Source organism: Melitaea cinxia, chromosome 22, assembly GCF_905220565.1.
Source record: "Melitaea cinxia chromosome 22, ilMelCinx1.1, whole genome shotgun sequence".
Lineage (NCBI taxonomy): Eukaryota > Metazoa > Arthropoda > Insecta > Lepidoptera > Nymphalidae > Melitaea > Melitaea cinxia.
Genome location: NC_059415.1, coordinates 8214973 through 8237069, shown reverse-complemented (window position 1 = coordinate 8237069; position 22097 = coordinate 8214973). Strand labels below are relative to the sequence as shown.

Sequence of the window (22097 nt, the reverse complement as noted above, 5' to 3'; positions counted from 1 at the left end):
ATGAGCCAGGTGACCTTGACGACGCCATCCTATCTAGTGATGATGGCGCTGCCAGCCCCACCTAGAAACCAGTTAAAAATCACCCAAATCAACCTCCAGCATAGCCAGACTGCGACGGCTAACCTACGCAGATTGCTGGAGGGAAAAACGAAGACCGTGGCCCTGATCCAGGAGCCGTGGATCAGGAACGGGAGAATCTGCGGTCTAAACAACATTGGAGGTAAGTTACTTCTAAATAATAACGTATACCACCCACGCACTTGTATCTATGCACACAGGGACGTGAACATCACCTTAATAACCGAGTTCTGCAGCAGAGATCTTACAACCGTTAGGCTCCAAAAGGAACCCTCTTCGGGCCTGCCTGATGTGGTGATGGCATCCGCCTACTTGCCGGGCGATGCTGACATCCCCACTCCGGAGCTGGCCGCGCTTGCTGAGTACTGCGAGCGCCAGGGTCTGGAGCTCATCATATCCGCTGACTCCAATGCGCATCATGCGCTATGGGGCAGCAAGGACAACAACCAGCGAGGTGAGGATTTTGTTTCTTTTTTACTCGCAACTAAGCTTAATGTAATTAATAAAGGATCGGAACCAACCTTTGTAACTTCGAGATCCCAAACCATCATTGATCTAACTCTGGCGACAGAGCATGTGTCCGAATATATTTCAGATTGGCATGTGTCTGACGACGTGTCGTGCTCTGATCACCGGTGGATCAAATACAACCTAGAAGTCACGCTGACGTCACCTGCACCCCGCCGTAACCCTCGGAGGATGGACCGCGGCAGGTATGAGCTTCTGACAGCGGAGAAACTCAAAGGCGTCGAACTACCCGATAACCATGAAGGCACGGAGGACATTGATAACCATATCAACCAGATAACTGACTGCCTAATCACCAGCTTCGAACAACTTTCATCACCTAGAGCGCGACAGTTCTGCAAGGGGCACTGGTGGGGACCGGAGCTCGAAAAGCTACGACGCAGGGTGAGGAAGTTGTTCAACAGAGCAAAGAATACTCGTCTAGAACACCACTGGGATGCCTACAAGCAGACCCAATATCACTACAAAAGGCGCATCAGAATAAGGAAGAAGGAGTGCTGGAGGCGCTTTTGTACCAACATAGAAACGAACAATCAGGCGAACAGAGTTAAGAATATATTGTGCAGCGAACCGGTGCACAACCTGGGTAACCTGAAAAAACCGGATGGAACATACACCAAAACGGATCTGGAAACTTCAGAACTGTTAATAACTACACACTTCCCAGGATGCCAAATCGAAAGAATTGCGGCATGGGAGGAAGAGCCAAAGAAGACACCTATAATGGTGGACTGGATCACCGCCAAGAAAATTGTCACACATGACAAAGTAAAATGGGCCATCAACAGTTTCTTACCATACAAGTCGGCAGGACTGGATAAGGTGTTTCCAGGTCTGCTAAGATGGAGTGATAGGAAACTTATCGACCACCTTGTCTCCATTTATAGGAGTTGCTTAGCTTATTGCTACACTCCAAAGTTATGGAGGGAAGTTAAGGTAGTCTTCATACCTAAACCCGGCAAAGGAGACTACTCACAACCAAAATCATTCAGACCTATTAGCCTTACCTCCTTTCTATTGAAAGTTTTGGAAAGGCTAATAGATCGGGAGCTGAGGAGCACAACTCTGGTTGAGCAACCCCTGAATCCCAACCAACATGCCTACTCAATGGGCAAATCAACGGACTCTGCCCTGCATAAGGTTATATCCTATATAGAGGGCAATCTCCATCACAAAATATCAACCTTAGGCGCCTTTATTGATATTGAAGGGGCCTTTGATAAAACTAAGTTCACCAGCATAAGCCGTGCCCTGACCAAGCATGGAGTCAATAACACGATTGCCGGGTGGATTGACAGCATGCTGAAATACAGGGCCATCCAATTCACTGTGAATGAAATAACTAGAGGCGTTGTAGCGAGAGGGTGTCCGCAGGGGGGGGTCCTTTCCCCACTTCTGTGGAACATAGTGATCGACGAACTGATCACCTTGCTCAACGACCGCAGATTTCTAACAGTGGGCTATGCAGACGACTTAACTGTACTCATCAGTGGACCATCTGAGAGGACAGTCTGCGACCAAATGAGGGCCGCACTAAAAGTCGTTGAACAGTGGTGTACGGACCACGAACTAACAGTGAACCCCGCAAAGACGGAACTTGTGATGTTCACAAATAAACGGAATTTAGGAAACCTTAAACTTCCTAAATTATTTGGCACCAGTCTTGCCCTAACCAAGGAGGTCAAATATCTTGGAGTAATCCTGGATAGTAAGCTTCTTTGGAACAGGCATTTAGACTCAAAAATCAACAAAGCCAGCATAATTCTCTGCCAATGCAAAAGGCTCCTCGGCAAAAGCTGGGGCATATCACCTAAAATTACTCTATGGCTTTACAAAACTATTGTCAGGCCTATAATCACCTACGGTGCGGTAATCTGGTGGCAGAGAACAGAACTTACAACCGTTAGAAACAAACTCCAGCGGTTTCAGAGAATAGCATGCTCTGCAATCACTGGCTGTATGCGTACTGCCCCAACAGCAGCTCTTGAGGTTATGCTTGACCTGGCACCGCTTGACTTGTTCATACAACAGGAGGCGGCTATGTCAGCTATCAGGCTGAAACACTTGGGCTTGTGGTGCAACCAGGAGGGTCCACACAATAGACTTTGGAGCAACCTTGTGAGCTATGAGCCACTACTTGCTGCTCCTTGTGATAGGATTCCCAAACAACATATTTTCGAAAGAAAGTACCATATACAACCGTTTGAGGCTGAAAGAGACCAATCCGGCATACGCGAGGTCCGCATCTACACGGATGGCTCCAAAATGGGGTCTGGCACCGGTGCCGGAGTGTACTCACAAGACCTCAATATCAACTTATCACTAACGCTGGGTCAACACAGCTCCATCTTTCAATGTGAGTGTGTTGCGATAACCCATGCAGCCACCGCCGTCCTGTCAAAAGGCATTAGGGATTACAATATCCGTATTCTGTCGGACAGCATGGCCGTACTTAAAGCGCTAGAGAGCAGTTCGACTAACTCTAGTCTTATACACGAATGTCATCAAACCCTGGAAGTTTTAGCCTCACACAATGAGGTAACTCTCCAGTGGATAAAAGGACATAGTGGATCGCACGGAAACGATGCTGCCGACGAGCTTGCAAGACAAGGGTCCAGTACAAAGGTTGCCGGCCCAACCATCCTATTGCCGCTACCATTTGGACAACTGCGCTCGTGGGTAAGGCAACGTACACGTGCAAATCACAATGCCCTTTGGGCAAACCAAACCGGCTGTAGACAGTCCAAATTGATACTCACGGAAGTATCACCGCACCTAGCGTGCCGACTGCTCAGTCTCAACCGCCTGGACATCAGAATAGTTGTTGGCACGATTACCGGCCACATGGCACTCAACCACCAACTATTCATCATGAATGCAACAGACAGCCCTCTTTGTAGGGGCTGTCTGGCTGCTGAAGAAACAGCCGCCCACGTAATCCTGGAATGCGAGGGAGTGGCCGCACACCGGGCTACCATCCTTAAGGATATAAGGACGCTCCGAGAAGCCTGTGAACGCCCCAGGAGGCTTCTGAGCTTCTGGAAGGAGCTGGGCTGGCTGAACTAGTCAGCCCACTTTTCACGCATAATGGACCACCTTTGCGTCTAAATGCGGAAAATAGAGCCCAACACAAATACAAATACAAATACATGTACACCTGATAGCCATCGTTACTCAGTAGGGAATATAACCACCAACCCACCTTCGAGCAGCGTGGTGGATTAAGCTCTGATCCTTCTCTTACATGGGGAAAAAGGATTATACCCAGCATTGGGATATTACAGGCTGAAGCGAAGAAAATGTATTATAGATATTATATTATTATACATACTGTGTACGTAGTTGCCAATATATCGAATAAAATTGTATCCAAATAGCTTCTGAATATAAAGAGATTAATTAGGTATTATGATAAACGAATTGCAGGGGTTTTTATTTAACTTTTTTTTTATATGTAGGTACAGAATCACATAATTTATGTGTAATTGAGACTCGCGTATAATGGGTGTGCTCATCCCTATAAGAGATTTCTTCCAGTACATCCGAAAAGGAACGGTTACAGACAGAAATTTAAGGAGGTAGACAAAAACAGGTCTTTGCAAGAGTAACAGAAGACAAAGCAATTAACTAACTGCATGTTTGTTCCAGCATCACGCAAAATTTGCTAAACAAAGTTTAATCCAATTAATATGTAGGTTTATACAGTATAGAAGTGAAGTTATTACACTTTATAAAAAAATAGTATAAAAATCATAATAAATAATAAGTCAGAAGTGTTAAACGATTTTTTTTAATAGTATACAAAAATACCTAATTCCTAATTTCAAATTCTTCGTACGAAGTCACGGGTACAAGCTAGTAGCAGATATAGTTAGAGTGAGCGATGTACAAATTGTATGGGATAAGTAAAACAGTAAGTAGGTGTCCTGGGAATTCCCGCTAAAACTGGTGTGAATAAAACGTAGTGTTGTAACATTAGTATCTGTACAATTTATCGATAGATTATTTTTTGTATATTGTTTTTTCAATATTACTTTATTTTTATTAATAAGCTTAATTAAACAAAGTCAGTTTTTTATAAAAAAAAGGAAAATGATATTTTTATTTTGAACTTATCATTATTCATTATTATTATTATTATATTGTATAAACTGTTATTAGACAACAAAAAAAAATGTATGACCAAGCCTTGGACTTTAAACATATATATAATTTATCAAAACGTTGCTCACAAAAAAAAAATTACAGAACCTATAAGCATAGATTTGATAAGAATTAAGTTATTTACCTTCCTAATTTAAGGACAGTGCATTCTAACGAGAACAGCTCAGGATCGGTATCGCGCTTAAGCATCACAACCTGACTGAAGAAGTACTTCAACCTTACAGAATATCATAGTCAAATAATACTATTCTCAAGCAGTATTGCCTTCCAGTAGTGAGTAGGTAAGCCAATTCTTCTGAAGATAATAAAATAATAATAACAAATATGTGGTGTCATAGGACACCGGGTAGGAACGAAGCTCCTTCGGATAGTATATAAGCAACACAATTTAAAAAAGAAAATTGAATTTTATATGTAGTCTTTCGACTGAATTGGAAGCTGGTTTTCTATATTTGCAGGGCGCGGGCGTAGGTTATACTCACACTCTTTACAATACTATGTAGGTAGTACTTAAAATGATTATAACAAAATTGTAATGCGATCCGATCCAATCTATCGTGTGGCATAGGGAGTAACTCAGAGCAGTGCCTAGGACTTGCGACCCAGGTGTAGGTTTAAGGAGATCTCCTTTGAGATGCGCATCAACGCTCACCTTCACTGCTCGAGTTATCCGCCATAATATGTAACAATTAATTCGTATGCATAAATTAATTATCGAATGAGTCTAGGTTAAGCTACTAGCAGGATACAACAAGTGTATCGTGCCAAGCCAGAGCCAAGACTGCCTTAGCCGAGGTGACACCGTTCGTTTTATACATGTCAGAACAATTCGAGTAATATAATAAATGAGGGTAGGTGACTATCGAACGATGTGCTAGGTGGCGCGATCGTTGCATCTGTTGTTTAATAATTCCTTTCTAATTGCGTAAGACAGCGCTAATGCCTACACGGCCATCCTGCTAGCACACGCCCTCGTGTGATAGTCAGCCTGGAGTAGAAGAAAAAGCCACAACAGTGCCTTGTACCACTAAGTCAAACTCAACGTAAAAGCGGAAAGTAGACAAACTCTACGCTCTAAACTTAAGTTATTCGAAGAACTTTACAAGAATCTCAATCATAACTAATCACTACAGATAAATACCACAGCCATGTACCATCGACGTCATCACAACCAAAACTATAGACTTCGACAACAAGTTAGAACCAGACTTACAGAAATCGCCGAGTAAATACCTCTAACACTACGGCTCTCTAGCCGAAGAGCAATCACATTACTCTCTCACAACAACGGTCTCCATAGACCACGACCTACGCCAGAGTTCTGACAAGTTACACGTCCTCGTGTTTATCTTTGTGTTGTAATGTGCCCTTCGGAGGTTGAACGCTGCACACGTCCACGCGCCGCTCGCTGCGTGCTGCGCCGGCTTCACTATTGATACAAGCGATCGACAATACAAGCGGTTTTCGGGCAACATCAACTATGTAACGTCTAAAATAGCTGGCTAAACCCTGACAATCGCATGACCTCGTGCGTCCATGTCGTGCATCTGCCAACTCGGCGTTACTTCTCCAGACATATACAACAGTAACGAGTGACATTAATAACTGTTCGGCCATTCCTGATCAAAACGCTGAGACCGTAATGCGCTAGCGGGTCGGGCGTACTGGGCCCCTTCATCCCTTCTTGACATAGCGTGGCCCGGGCGTACGTGGCCCCTACAACCAGCTTACCAACCGTGGATCGGGCGTGCTAGGCCCCTTCGCCTCTACTCTATAGCGTGGCCTGGGCGTACAAGGCCCCTTCAACCAGCTAACAACCGTGGGTCGGGCGTGCTAGGCCCCTTCACCCTCATTCTGTAGCGTGGCCCGGGCGTACAAGGCCCCTTCAACCAGCTACCAACCGTGGGTCGGGCGTGCTAGGCCCCTTCACCCTCACTCTGTAGCGTGGCCCGGGCGTACAAGGCCCCTTCAACCAGCTAACAACCGTGGGTCGGGCGTGCTAGGCCCCTTCACCCTCACTCTGCAGCGTGGCCCGGGCGTACAAGGCCCCTTCAACCAGCTACCCATGGCCCGGGCGTACAAGGCCCCTTCAACCACCTTACTAACCGCTAAGAATACAACAGAACGACTGAAAAGAAATTAAAATACCGATGTACCCACTAATAAAAGAAAATAAAACGATGATCGAAGTACCCACTAATCACCACCAAATATTGCAACTAACTTGCACACTAGCTAAAAACAGATGTATCATCAGGAGGTGGGCCTATAACTTCAGCTATTTTCTGAAATAGCTTCCATACCGGAAGCGAAGAGAGACATTTCTTCGTTCAATGTAACTAACTGAATTAGTTAAATCTTGAAAGTGGGGGTGGATCTTATCCCGCTTCTGATGTAGTCTTTCGACTGAATTGGAAGCTGGTTTTCTATATTTGCAGGGCGCGGGCGTAGGTTATACTCACACTCTTTACAATACTATGTAGGTAGTACTTAAAATGATTATAACAAAATTGTAATGCGATCCGATCCAATCTATCGTGTGGCATAGGGAGTAACTCAGAGCAGTGCCTAGGACTTGCGACCCAGGTGTAGGTTTAAGGAGATCTCCTTTGAGATGCGCATCAACGCTCACCTTCACTGCTCGAGTTATCCGCCATAATATGTAACAATTAATTCGTATGCATAAATTAATTATCGAATGAGTCTAGGTTAAGCTACTAGCAGGATACAACAAGTGTATCGTGCCAAGCCAGAGCCAAGACTGCCTTAGCCGAGGTGACACCGTTCGTTTTATACATGTCAGAACAATTCGAGTAATATAATAAATGAGGGTAGGTGACTATCGAACGATGTGCTAGGTGGCGCGATCGTTGCATCTGTTGTTTAATAATTCCTTTCTAATTGCGTAAGACACCGCTAATGCCTACATATATAAATTTTCTAGTTCATTTTTTTTTTTTTTTTTTTTTTTGATTGGTTTTTAGTTAAGTACATAAAAGTATTTAGGAAATTTAGTATTTTAGAAAATAACAAATACCGTAAAATAAAATAAATCAAACAAAATAATAATAATAATAATAGTTCACACTATTAAGTGAAATAAAAAAACCATGTGTCTTCATTTATTTTTGTCGACAGTATAAAATTACATAAATAATTTAAAAAAAGTTTACTAGTAACATTTTAGTTTTACAAACGTCATATTATACAGTCGTGTGACTGATATTACATCACTTCCGTTATATATTTTTCCTACGGTTTTAGTATCACATTTTTTTCAGTTCGGTCACACAGCCAAATGTCAAGCCTGTCGTAAGGAACTTCGTTTCAAAACTTCGTTCCAATAATAAACGTTTCACACTCTACGGCCCTCAGTAGAATTTTCTCCTGTGTCGGGGATCCGGAAACACACACAATATACAACTAAAAACACCCAAAGCACGACAAACATCTGCCAGTGCCGCAGCGCCAACGCATCGTCAAATGCTTTGTATTTACAGTGAGAGTAGTAATGACATTGTTCCTGTTCCTGGTATTGCAGATGTCCAAAGATTACGGAAACCGTATATTATCAGGCAGATCTTACATTTATCTACTAGCATAGTGTTTTAGAAAATATGTAATCGGTATAATAGTTATCGATGAATATTACAAACATACGACACTATGAGATAACTACATACACATAAAGCTTATAAAACACATCACAGCGCTTGATTTTCAATCCTCTTTCGATATTTCAGCATTGCTAACGTATATTAAATAAATAATTTACAAAAATGCCCCTAACTGGTGGTGTTAACGAGAATCTTGATGGAACAAAAGATTTTAATATAAATGCGATGAAAGAGTTTGATAATCATACAGTGCATGCAAGTGCGTACGTGGTTGGGCAAAGGGACAAACCTGATCCGATGAACTTAAACTCACCACCTTACAAAGTGGTGGGTGGTAGTTTGGCGGTAGAAAAGTAAGTTACGATGCTATTACAATATTTCACTACTCCATTGACGCTGTTTGCAGTGACTGCTTGCTTTCTGTTGCCATTGTGGGTTCGATACCTGCTCCAAATTGTATTTTTTTGTCGACCTACGTTGTATTATACCATATAACTTTTCACTGGGTATACCGATGATTTTTATTTTATTCAAAAGCAGATTCTTGTCTTGCAGTTCTATTTAAACTTGATCTAGATCTGATGATCTGACTAATTTTTGAGAAATGTTTGATGGTGCATGTGATGTGCATTTATTTACTTGACTATTTTTCGTCTACCTACTTTGTATTACTTGTCGATGTAATTCAAGTCGGTTTTATTTACGTTTGCTAGCAAATACAATTATTTACAATTCTTTCCTGTCTGTCTAATTCACGTCAAATTGTATTTTATAGTAAGTCAGTATCGAATTATTCAATTTCTGTTATTCTTTCTTTGTTAAAAACAAAATATTTTATAGCTTTCCTATTTGTATGCGAACAGCTACTTATTAAATATAATAATATCACTATTAAGATAAAGAACCGGGTATTTAGCACGCTTTTCGTTTTTCGAGTTCAGTATATCGGCGTGTTTTTGTTCGTTTCGGCACTATTGCGATAGCCAACAGTAACAATTACTATAATTCATAGAACCATGAAAATTAAAAAAAAAACAAATTTATTCATCAAATTATTTAAAGATTATGAAACCCCATTTTGAACATTACACGTTCGAACTTTAACTGCTCGAAGGTAAACAAATCGTTTTCTGAATATAGCAACCGAACTAAAGAAATAATCTAATAACTAATCGTTTTAGGGCCGGACACTCCGTAGGTTTACACGGCCAGCATATACCAGAATTCGGGAACCGGGTAACTGGTACAGCTAATGTCAACGTCCTCAAAACTAATGACCACAAAGTTGACGTCAATGCTTTTACAACACAAACAATAACTAAAGCTGGACCGAACTTTTCCACTCATGGAGGTGGTGTTGATTACACTTTTAAGTAAGTACAATGTTGATTATAAGCTTCTATGATAACCAATAAGCGGTCCGTCTGTTAGTAAACGGATACCATAAATGATTACTTACAATATTACTGAGGTTAGGGCACAGTGGGAAGAATCCTACTTACAACCTGGAGTAGCCCGACTGGTAAGAATCTCCTGGTGTTCCTGTGATGAGTAAGGTGACCAGAGCTCGGGGGGGGGGGTGTAGTTAGGATTGGTACCGGGCTTGCGATGCTTCTGGTGTTTCAGGCGTCTATAAGCTGTGAAATCGTATACGATCAGGTGATCCGTACGCATGTTTGACGGCCTAGTTGTATAAAAACAGGAGTATAAGCGCTTCGCTAACCTTAATTTCGCTGTCAATCCAACGCACCTCCAGAAGAGAACAGTATAATGTGGTTGTGCAGCATTATTTTCTGTAAATTTAAGGTCCTTTCCTAGTCCAGCTGCTCCAAAAAAATCTGTTATCTTAACTTTTACACTCCTTTAAAAGTAATAATTAAATTAATGAATGTGTGTTTAAAATATGTTTATTATAAATATGTATTGTCGGCCCCACTTTCATGTAGAATAAAATTCATACGAATATGTGTTAACAACGTCATTTTCATGAAAATATCGTAAAAATATGTGCCAAAAAATAAATAAATAGTGCTACAATTGCATAGAAACAATTATCCACTCGTAAACTTGGGCCTTAAAACTTCCAATGCTATAATACTGTATTCACAGTACATTACGATATCTTAAATCTAATATATCTTCTCGCATACATACATACATTTATTTCAGAGAAAAATTCGGCGCCAACACTTCTGTTGCTCACACGCATATGTTCAACAAAACTGATTACTCAGTTGGTAGTCATGTGAACTTGTACAAGAACCCGACTACTTCTGTCGACTTCAAGGCTGGAGTTCAAAGAACTGACATTCAGTTTGGCAGAGGCAACTGGGAGAAGCAAGGGTTTTTACATATTACAAAAAAGTTTTAATCATATATCTCTTCTATGCAGAATTGTTATCATTATTTTTATATACAAAATTAATAACAAGTCCATATAAGAATATTTTTAATAAAATGCGACACAACAAATAGATTATTAAATAAATATTATTGTGGAAATAAATTCGGTAATTTTATTTTGAATTATATATCTATATACTACATCCGCCAGCACGCAATGAAGCAGCGTGGTGGATTAAGCTCCGACCATTCACCTCCTCTCTACATGAGAGAGGCCTATGCTCAATAGTGGGATAGACATATATATCTTCATAGATATACAGTTATTTATTACATTTATATCATAAATTTAACTGTCAAATACGAAGATATATAACATTTTTAAAGTTATCGTCTCTATTACCAAGTACTCAATTTAGAACATTTACAAGAAATAATAATCTTTAAAAGAAACATTATTATAATAATAAAGTTATCTATTACTTAGATACATTATCGACTTATTTATTAATGTTTCTAATGTCAAGAATCATATTTACAAACGTAATTAAGACATTAAATTCAACATCAATAATATTAGAAAAAAGTGAAATACACAAAGAGAAGATAACTCAAAGTTCGTTTTCATAAAGAAATTCAATTTAAAAATAAACCGACCCCGGCCAGCTAAAGTATTCTCGCAATAAAACAAAATGTAATTTCTATCTTAAAAAATACGAGGTAATTCAGAGATTTCGCGGATATTTTTAAGCTCAGCGCAAAACTCCTAACTGTGGCAATAATTGAATAATCACGAGAGTAACTTCGTCTACAACCGCAATTTCTTGTGATTTGACCCGAGTCACGGGCGGTAAGCGATTAAACTGAGTGATACATTTTTTTATGTCATATCTCATGTAAGGTTATACATATTAAATGTATAAACTTACATGAGAAAATATTGACATACATAAAGCTTAACTTATTTTGCTATACGTTCTTTATATGAAGCAATAAACAGATTTTAAAAGATTATTTACTAATTAAGCCTGTAACATCCCACTGCTTAGCATAGGTGTCCATTAAGGAAGGGTCGGAGAGGGTAAATTTAAAAACTATGCTTAAGATAAATTTGTAATAGGACCAATTGTTAAATGAAGCTGACACAATTTAAGTTACCGCGAAGTACGACATAGATCGTATTTAACAATAAATTCAGTACGGCGACGTACTTAGTGAGTTGCATAAGGGAGTCACGAGTACATCTTGAGCGAAATTATTTATTGGAATCTGACTTGCAGATCCAGAGAATAACGCAATGACAACATGAAAAATTTATATATTCAGTTATTATACGCAATGGTAGAAGATAAATAACTGAGTTGTCAAAACAAACGTGTTTTTGACTGTTAGTCAAAAACACGTTTGTTATGACTACTAGAGACTACTATACTACATATAAAAGTAACTATATTAGTTATACTACGTAAAATTTGCAAAAAAATACTGCAGGAAAATTTTGATAACCAAATAAAAGACTAAACGTGAAAGAAAACTTTAAATTAATTAATTGAAAACAATATTTTGATTATGAGAAAAATAACAATAACTTAATATTTTTGTGCCCATAAATGAGCACTGTACTCGATTCTGCTACAAATTCGTTCGCTATCAAAAGTCGCTGAATGTTGGAGAGAAAATTTTCCAAGCATAAACTTTCTTTGAAAAGAATATTTAAATCAGCATTCACTTGAACCACGCGACTTCCGTTAAAAACAATTCACGACAGCGAGTTAGATTTATGCAAGTCTGTTTCCACCGACGTTCAAAACTTGGACCGAAAGCCAGTTGAAATGAGACTCAATTTTTTGCTCAACAAATTAGTTGACTTCTGGAACAACTTGTTGTATTACTCGATTATTTTTTATGTTACATAAGTTGCAAAAGAATTAACTAGAAATGTATGTTGTGATTTTTTTTAAAGTAGAACTTCTTTACGCACATTTGACTTGGGAGTAAGCTAGTGAATGCGAGACGAGAGCGTTACGAAAAGTGTGATCGAGCGAGGCGAACGGAGCAAGAGAAAGAAAGGTGTGGACACACATTTTCTTTAACCTTAACTTTTTTTTATTCTTCTATGCAAAACATTATAACAAATTGTTTATTTAGATATAATATTGTGGTATCGATTAACTGAGTTTGAAATGAATGCCTAAAATATGGGTAGCATTTTTGCGTTGATTCAATAAACCGATTCTCTGAACTTTGTTTATTACGAGAAAGGGAATTTTTATTATTCAGACGAGTTATTTAATTTAAATATTCTTTTTGCGTTTGTAAGACTTACAGACAGAGGGAGGTTCGCTTCAGCCTGTAATATCCCACTACAGGGTATAGACCCCTTTCTCCATGTAGGAGAAGGATCAGAGCTTAATCCACCACGCTGCTCCCATGAGGGTTGGAGAGTGGCGGAGAGGAAGGTTATTAGATATAAAATATATTGTTTCGATTCATGTTATAGAAGAACTTTATACCGATGAAGCTAGCCGACTAGACATGTGTATAAATAATAACTACAAAGTCAAGGAATTTGAATTTTTTATATACTGAAATAATATATTTCAACACATACATAATATGTATTACATATCTATCTATCTCTATCTATGGCCTTTACATCTATTGCAGATGTTTTAAGCAGTGTAAATCCATGTTGGTTTCACCGCTAGATTGCGATGACGGAGTGTCGTCTCCACAGATGTTAACTGCTATGCCTGGGTATGCATTTAGGAAGTGCAGGTTTTCCCACTACCTACAAAACCATCTCGACCTTGCCAGCGGGACCCACAGGAAGTCGCTACGTATGGAGCTGGTTCAGTTGCAGGACCTGACTCGTGTCTTACGGGGATCCGCACCGAGTACCTTAGTCGCCTCTCACGACACCTGGGATTTGAGGGGGGCACTATTCTATTCTACCGATGCCTCACGGCTGGTATTACATGTAGCCACAAGGTAAATTAGCAATATTTCACTAAGAGTAATTCTTAAGCAATTTCAGGTGTTCCTTATTTAATTCCTTTCGACTTACTAGCCCTTTTTGTTAATATAAATACATAAAAGACTGTATCACACTACAGCTGCTTACATTTTTTTTCAAGTATAGCTGCGCTTTGCTGTTTTACCCGGGTAACTTTCGAAACCATGGTAATGTCGGTTATAAAGTAACCAATGTATTATTCTGGCTACAAAGCCATTTATGTACAAATTTTTATTGCATCCAGTCACAAATAAACATTTATTATAAAAAAGAGAGATTTAGAAATGATGTGTTATTATTGCACAAAATTGCAATTAATATGCAGTTGTATTGCAATAGATAATCGGTATTCGCAATATTAAATTATTTGTATTTTTTAACCGACCAGAGGAGGTTCTCAATTCGACTGTTTTTTTTTTGTTTTTTTTTTTTTAATATGTGACATCAGAACTTTTTACTGGGTGGACCGATTTCGACATTTTTTTTTTTTAATCGAAAGGCGGTGACACTTCGCCCATGACTATTAAAAACGTCGGATGTGAAAAACAGCAACTTTACAGGAGAGCGATTCAAAGTGTAAATCGCGTGTATCTTTTTACTTATTTTAAGCAGGATCATGAAATTTTAGAGTAATGCTGTACAGGCTATTTATATTTTGGATAATATTATTACTAGCCGGTATTTAATGTGTAAATATGAGAAAAGTCACTTGTTACATTTTTAACGGATTAAGACTAATACTGATTTGTCAGAAGTACCACAACCGACATTGTTGCTTGTACGAAATTGATGATTGCTTGTCGGAAATGCCATTTACGTCATTGTTCATTGTTAGTTTTTATAACAAATGTATGTCGTATGTAAATATTACTAAAAAACAAACACCAAAAATTTAAAAAAGTGAATATATTTATTGAGAAATAATAAAGAAAAGTTTGTTGAATAAAGGCAATTGTCAAAATTAATACAAAATGTTTCTTTTGACTTAAATACTCTCTTCCCGTGGGTGTCGTAAGAGGCGACTAAGGGATAACACAGTTCCACTACCACCTTGGAACTTACAAAGCCGACCGATGGCGGGATAACCATTCAACTGCTGGCTTTGAAATACACAGGCCGAAGACGGGCAGCAGCGTCATCGGTGCGACAAAGCCAGCCCTGCGGTACCAACCCGCCTGCCCAGCGTGGTGACTATGGGCAAAACACACGAGTTCACGCCATTTGGCGTGAACTTATGGAGGCCTATGTCCAGCAGTGGACTGTGATCGGCTAAAATGATGAAATAACTCAACAAATAATTACAGCTTTTGTTTTAATTAAACTAATATTCAGATTAACAAAATAAAATCAATCTTCTTATTGACAATCAACAAAGAGTATTGATTGGTGGCATAACTAAAATCTACTAAACAAAACACAAAATCTTCTATAATAATTATCCAGATTTAATAAGACACTTGGGTAGTAACCAAAGATTTGGTTAAATTTAAGACTTATATTATTAGGTTTATATTAATAGGTTTTAGATTAATCAATGAAAATCTCTTCTTCATCCAAGATTCCTTCCGATACATTATAGAATTCTAATAAAAATTGTGATATCTTTTGGGGATTAGTCACTTAAATGCGTCCTAAAAATTATATTCATATTAAATTCTGTCAAAACTGTGTCACAACTGTTACATATTTCATATGTGTCCAATGTAATTAATATAATTCAAAGCAAGGATTTAAAATCCAATATTTCTGGAGTTGTCATCACTTTAACTTCATAAGGTTCACCTTCAGCTTTGGCCCAGCGAACGAGGCAGCACCATTCCTCTGGTACATAATATAACATCTTGCGTTCACTAGCGCGCTCGATGACTGAATGCACACTATCACCTTCATTTTGAGTATGATCCTTCTCCATGAAACAGTGAGTAGTCATGACTCCAAATTCTTTTACTGCAAGCAAGTATAGAGAAAAACCTTCCTTCCGTTCCTCTTCTGACCTGGGCTATAGTCGGACCAAAATTTCTGCCTTTATGTGCGTTTTCTTATATATATTGATAAAGTCAACTTGAAACTTAATTTATACAACGTTTTGCAATAGCTTCGTGGCACATAAAACATGTAGCTATTTTATTAGACAAATTATAGAACGTAAAGTTTAAGGTAGACAATTTCATTTTGTAGTAAAACACGCTTACATATCTATGTGGTGTTATCAAAACTTTTTCAAAATCAAAAGTAGCTACTAATACTTCTTCATTCGACTTAGCTTCATCTTTATCTACTGATTACTTTTCTTTTGTAGGTAATTCTTTACTTTCGTATATCTGTGACAAATATCATAGAGATTGAGATATGATGTTGTGAGAGAGAGAGAGGTTAAAATTTGCGTTAAGTATATTCCTGTTTATTTGCTTTGTCACTATATTTTTTGAGAATCAAACCATTCCGTGTATATGCTATACTTTCGAGAAGCACTATCCACACTTTCTAAATATAGGTAGTTTCTTTGAATTTTTGCTGACACAATATGATACTATCAATGAAAACGATTTGACATCATCACACACACTTCTCGTCATCTCTTCGTCTATAATTCAGTTCTTGTGCTAATATTTGCCACGTTGATCTACTAAAACTGAAATTCGTTCCTCACATTTTTTTCATTATGTAGCGCGATGATGCGCTTACCTGCAGGTATTGTAGTTAAGAACATTACACACTTTAACTTTTTGACCTTTATCGTCTAAAAGGAAATAGTAAAATTGTATGACTATACTTAGTAGTTATTGAGGTAGGGCACAGCAGGAACACAGGAAGGCAGGAAGAACATCTTCTGCTCAAAATATGGAGCAGCCCGACTGGGGAAGTACCTCGACCTTACAGAAGATCAGAGCTAAATAACACTGCTTTCAAGCAGTTTTGTGTTCCTGTTAGTGAGTAGGTTGCAGACGTCTATAAGCTACGGTAATCGCTTACAACGAGGTGAGCCTTACGCTTGTTGGCCGACCTAGTTATATATTAAAAAAAAATAATTCACTCATCTTGAAAAGTTCTCGGTATTAGAAACTCAATAGGTAATAATAATAAAAAACAGTTAAAATTAACTATTTTAGATGTTTGGGTGTTATATTTGGTACTAAAGACATTTTAAGTCATCTGCATAACCTCAAAGAACTTCAAATGTAATATATCCCACATTTAATTAATTAAAAAAAAAAAACGTTAAAAACGTCGGATATGGTACTACCGACATTGAACCCATTTGATAAACCGATAAACAATGTCATATGTGGTACTAATGACATTTAACTCATATAGAAAACCGATTAACAACGTCGGATATGGTACTAACGACATTTAACTCCTTTCAAAAACCGGTTAACAAAGTTGGATGAGGTACATCCGACAATTTTAAATTACTTACTGTAAATGGCTCGTGTAATTTCTATTATCTATTATTAAATTTGCAATAGTATTAAACTATGAACTTTATTGATAGAAATCGTAAAAGTAATATAATAAGTAAAAATTAATACCTGTTTTTCACTAGGTTTTGCTTTGCTCAAAATGTTTTCATCGGCATTTTTACTTCTATTACTATGTTTTTCTTTACCACGTCCAGTAGCTAGTTTGATTAAACATGCTTATCTACTAGACATTGTGAACGGTGTTATAAAGTAAAGGATTAACAATAAAATGTCCTAAAAAACAAGTGTCGAACCAACATCAGTTAGTCCCGCTAACATAGTCTGAAGTGGGAGATCGTGCGCACTCACCCGCTCCTGCGCACCGCTAACAACGTTGGTAGTTATTATCTGACATTGTTAGCGAGCTAGCCAGGTAATATCCGACATTTTTAAATTGAGTAATTCAAAAACTATGCATAAAATAAAAATTTTCTCTTCGGCTGATGATAGACTTGGTCATTTGGGAACGTTTTATGAAATAAATAAAAAAATGCGATTTTGCAGTTCCGACGATGTTAATAGTCACTAGCGACTTGATCCCATTTAAATTTATTTGAGATCTAACAACTACTTTTCGAGTTATATCTAATATGCGTTTTTTTCGTCGACCTACGTTGTATTATACCACATAACTTTTTACTGGATATACCGATTTTAATAATTCTTTTTTTTGTTGGAAAGGAGATATCCTTAGTTTGGTACCATGATAAGGAAACCAGAATGTGATCATGGGATCCTTAGAGACATCGAGGGATAGTCTCGAAAATCAGCATAACTTTTTACTGGATGTACTGATTTTGATAATTTTCAATTTAATCGAAAGCTGATGTTTATCATATGGTCACATTTAAATTTCATCGAGATCTGATTACAACTTTTGGAGTAATCTTTGATAATGCGTATTTACTTGACTATTTTGTCGTCCACCTACGTTGTATAACGTTTTTCGTTTGCCAGCAAACACAATTATTTTAAATAATAAATATATATTACACACACACACACACAAACGGTCGTGTTCCTAAATATATACACGGAAATAATATGTAACTACATAAATACAAGTATTACACCCATACTCAGGCGGGAAACGTACCCACAACACGCGAAGCAGACAGAAGTGCCATTACAAACTGCGCCAATAAGCAAACAGGCAATCATTTTGACAATGACTACACAATTACAATTCTTAATGCCTTAAAATTGCATATATACAAGTTTCTGAAGTTATTTTTTTTTTCTTTTTAATGATTTAAGTTTGTAAGTTATTGCACAAGCCTTAGAAAATGCTTTTATAACACCAGGTGCAACACTATCGCTTTTTACGAGTGTGTTTAACGCTTACTCGTATTTGAGTTAACTACTTAAGCTATGCTAGTATGAAATATGGAAAAGTAAATTTGTATTAGTTATGTTGTTTACTATCGGCGAGAGGATGAAAGTAAACGTTGTAGCCCGTATTATTTAAATTTTTTAAGATATCTTAGCTTCTCTTGTTGATATTTTTAACGAATTGTAAAATTTCTTCCACATCTTGCAGGTCATACGCATGTTCTTTTTTTTGCCTGGCAATACTGGTTTTGGTATACGGAAATAATATATATACAGACATATAAAATTATATACAATCTATTGTGATTCTAATCAACAATGATTATATTTTGAATAAATAAAATAAATAAAAATAAAAAAAAATAAAAAAGCCTTTTATTTCTTGCGTCATTTCATTACAGATTTTTGACTAAAATTATTGCATTAAAATTGTTGAAAAAATTTAATAACATTATCAGACTGAAAATAAACAAACTATGATATAATGACAAATTATTAAAAAAACCATTGTTGTAAAAAAAATTAATTAATAATTGATTTTTTTAATATCACATTTATGAATAATTTTTGTCTGATTGACTGTATGATATCTATTTGTCAAGGTATTTACATACATACGTATTTAGGTACATTACACTCATAATTGTCAATAAAGCTAATAATTTTATTAATAACTCAAATTCAAAAAAAATAAAAAAATATTTGTCAAGGTATTTATATTACATTCATAATTGTCAATATAGCATATAATTAATAACTCAAATTCAAAAATATTTGTCAAGGTTTACATTACATTCATAATTAAATAAAATAACACTCAATAATTCAATTTAAAATAAATATCAGTCAATGCAAATAAAAATCAGAATAAATAAATTTAGAATTTAGAAATATATAGTTGAGATGCAAGAACCCCTCTCAGGTAAAGGCCTCCTCCAGAGAATGCCACGTGTCTCTATCTTTAGCTATGTTTAGCCAGTCTCGGCCTGCGGTGTGTGTTAAGTCGTCAGCCCATCTCGTAAGTGGTCTTCCTACTCTTCTGTAGCCTTGCGGACCTGTCCACTCTGTAACTCGTTTCGTCCATCTTTCGTCAGTTAATCTAGATACATGTCCAGCCCATTTCCATTTTAATTTCATAGCGAAGTTTAATGCGTCGATCACTTCTGACTTCTCTCTAATAATTGTGTGCCTTATTTTCTGCATTTTTCTGATCTTTAACATGCTTCTTTCCATGGCTCTCTGAGTTGTTTTAATTTTATGTTTGGCTTTAGATGTAAATTTCCATGTTTGACATGCATAGGTTAAAGAAGGCAGAAGACATGTATTCATTATTTTTCTTTTCAAATTCACAGAGAAATGTCCTTTTAGAACTTCTTTATAGCTCCAAAACTTGCTCCAGGTTTTTTTAATTCTTCTTGTGATTTCTTGGTCATTATTTTGTGCTTTGAAGGATATTTGTTTTCCGAGGTAAATGTAGCTATCTACGTACTCAAAATGAATGTTGTTTAATTTTATAGGATTAACTATGCTGTTTGTTATAATTTTTGTTTTATTTAGATTTATTTCAAGCCCAACTGTTTTACTAGCTTCATGTAGGGTTGATATCATGTATTCCAATTTTTTACTACTTTCAGACATAAGGACGATGTCATCAGCGAATCTTAGATGTGACAGGTATTTTCCTTTAATATTTAATCCCATTTGATTCCAATCAAGTCCGCTGATCACATGTTCCAAAACTCCTATAAAAATTCTGGGCGAGAGAGGGTCACCCTGTCTGACTCCTCGTTTTATTTTTACAGGTGGTCCTATGCTCTCCAATTGTACTCTGCTTTGGCATTTTTCGTAAATATGTTTCAATATTTTGATATAGGTTATATCAACGTTTTGAGATAATAGAGTTTCCCATATCGAAGCATGTGATAGAGTATCGAAAGCCTTCTGGTAATCGATGAAACATATGTAGAGTGGTCTTCGAAATTCTTGGTATTTCTCTATTATTTGTTCAAGGGTATGGATATGATCGATAGTACTAAAACCTTTTCTGAAACCCGCTTGCTCCATCGGTTGTTTGGAATCTACTACTTGACTAATCCTTTTTTCAATGATCGAAGAGAAAAGTTTGTATAGGGATGGTAATAAGCTTATTGGGCGGTAATTGGAGATATCTTTTGGATTACCTTTTTTGTACAACACAATATAATATTTGATTCGGACCATTGCTGAGGGGTGGAAATCGTGTTCAAAATTAAGTTGAAAAGTTTTACCAATGGAGTTACAAGTAATTGGTGACCTACCTTGATGGCTTCGTTGGTTATTTTATCAGTGCCTGGACTTTTCTCTGATTTCATTCTCTTAATATGATAGAGTATCTCAGCTTCTTTAATTGGCTCTATTCCTCCTGAATAGTCCATATTGGTAAGTTTTTCTAAATTGTTTGTCTGTGTATTTGTAGGGCAATTGTATAAATCTTTGTAAAAAGATGTTGCAATATTTAATATGGCGTCTCTACTGTTACATATTTTATCTTGATTTTGGAGCCCTTCTATCCAATTTTTGTGAGTCCGTAATTCTTTGTATGCTCGTTTTAAACTGCCAGTTGAATTTAGGTGTTTCTCTATTGTGCGAGATCTGAAACTGCTATAGTCATATTTAATGTATTTGCTAATTATTTTGTAAAGCGCTTTAAGCTCGTTTTTCATACTTCGTGTCTTTGGTTTCTTATTATGGAGTTCATGTCGTCGTGATATTAACTGTCGTGTTCGATTGGTCATTATAGATGGTTTTTCAGAGTCGCAGTTGGCTTTTTTAAGGCTGGTTTGAATTATGTTTATTATTTGGTCATGATATTCTTGGACCGTAAGTTGTGTTTCATCTTTTGCGAGTTTGTATAAATTGTCATGTAGAGATGTCAGGTAGGTGGATATCTGGGCGTCCGTTTTTAAAGGTATGGTTACATTATTGTTGAAGGTCGCTCTGCTTTTTTTAGGCATCCGTATTTTAACTGTAGCTCTTAGTGGTCTGTGATCAGATGGAAACGTTATATTAAGGACTTCGATGTTATAAAAGTTTCTAGGAAAGTTAGATAGAATATAATCAAGTTCGTTTTTAGTTTTTCCATCTGGTGATCTCCACGTCCATCTATTTCTGGTTTTCTTTTTGAAAAATGTATTTATGACTGATAGCTTGTTTTCGTAAGCAAACTCAATTAGTCTCTCACCTCGAATATTTCTTATTCCGTAGCCGTAATTCTTCATTATTAATTTTTCATCGGGCAATGGCATTCCAATTTTAGCATTAAAGTCTCCCATCACTATTATTTTCTTTTTGCCTGCGAGTAATAGAGCTTTATCGATAGTAATATAAAATTGTTCTACTAAACAGTCGTCAGCAGCATCCGCAGGAGAGTATACTTGGATAATCGCCAATTCAAAGTTGTTAATATTTAATAATAATAGGGAGACTCGTTCGGACAAACCAATTATTGCTTCTATATAATTCTTTAAATATTTTTTTATTATGAAACCTACCCCATACAGTCCCGCTGTTTCTCCT

General features: G+C 37.1%; 2 protein-coding genes across 2 annotated transcripts; one reads left to right on the top strand and one right to left on the bottom strand.

Annotated features, from left to right (window-relative positions):
• Positions 1-8497: 8497 nt before the first annotated feature.
• Positions 8498-10806, top strand: LOC123664590 (defense protein 3-like). The gene is made up of 3 exons (XM_045599111.1): positions 8498-8740; positions 9569-9760; positions 10557-10806. Exons 1-3 carry the CDS (start codon positions 8550-8552, stop codon positions 10756-10758), a joined length of 585 nt encoding a protein of 194 aa, XP_045455067.1. The 5' UTR covers positions 8498-8549; the 3' UTR covers positions 10759-10806.
• An 8654-nt stretch (positions 10807-19460) lies between these two features.
• On the bottom strand, positions 19461-21853 carry LOC123664445. The gene is made up of 2 exons (XM_045598988.1): positions 20840-21853; positions 19461-20483 (listed from the first exon to the last, which is right to left on the bottom strand). Exons 1-2 carry the CDS (start codon positions 21851-21853, stop codon positions 19461-19463), a joined length of 2037 nt encoding a protein of 678 aa, XP_045454944.1.
• Positions 21854-22097: the final 244 nt, after the last annotated feature.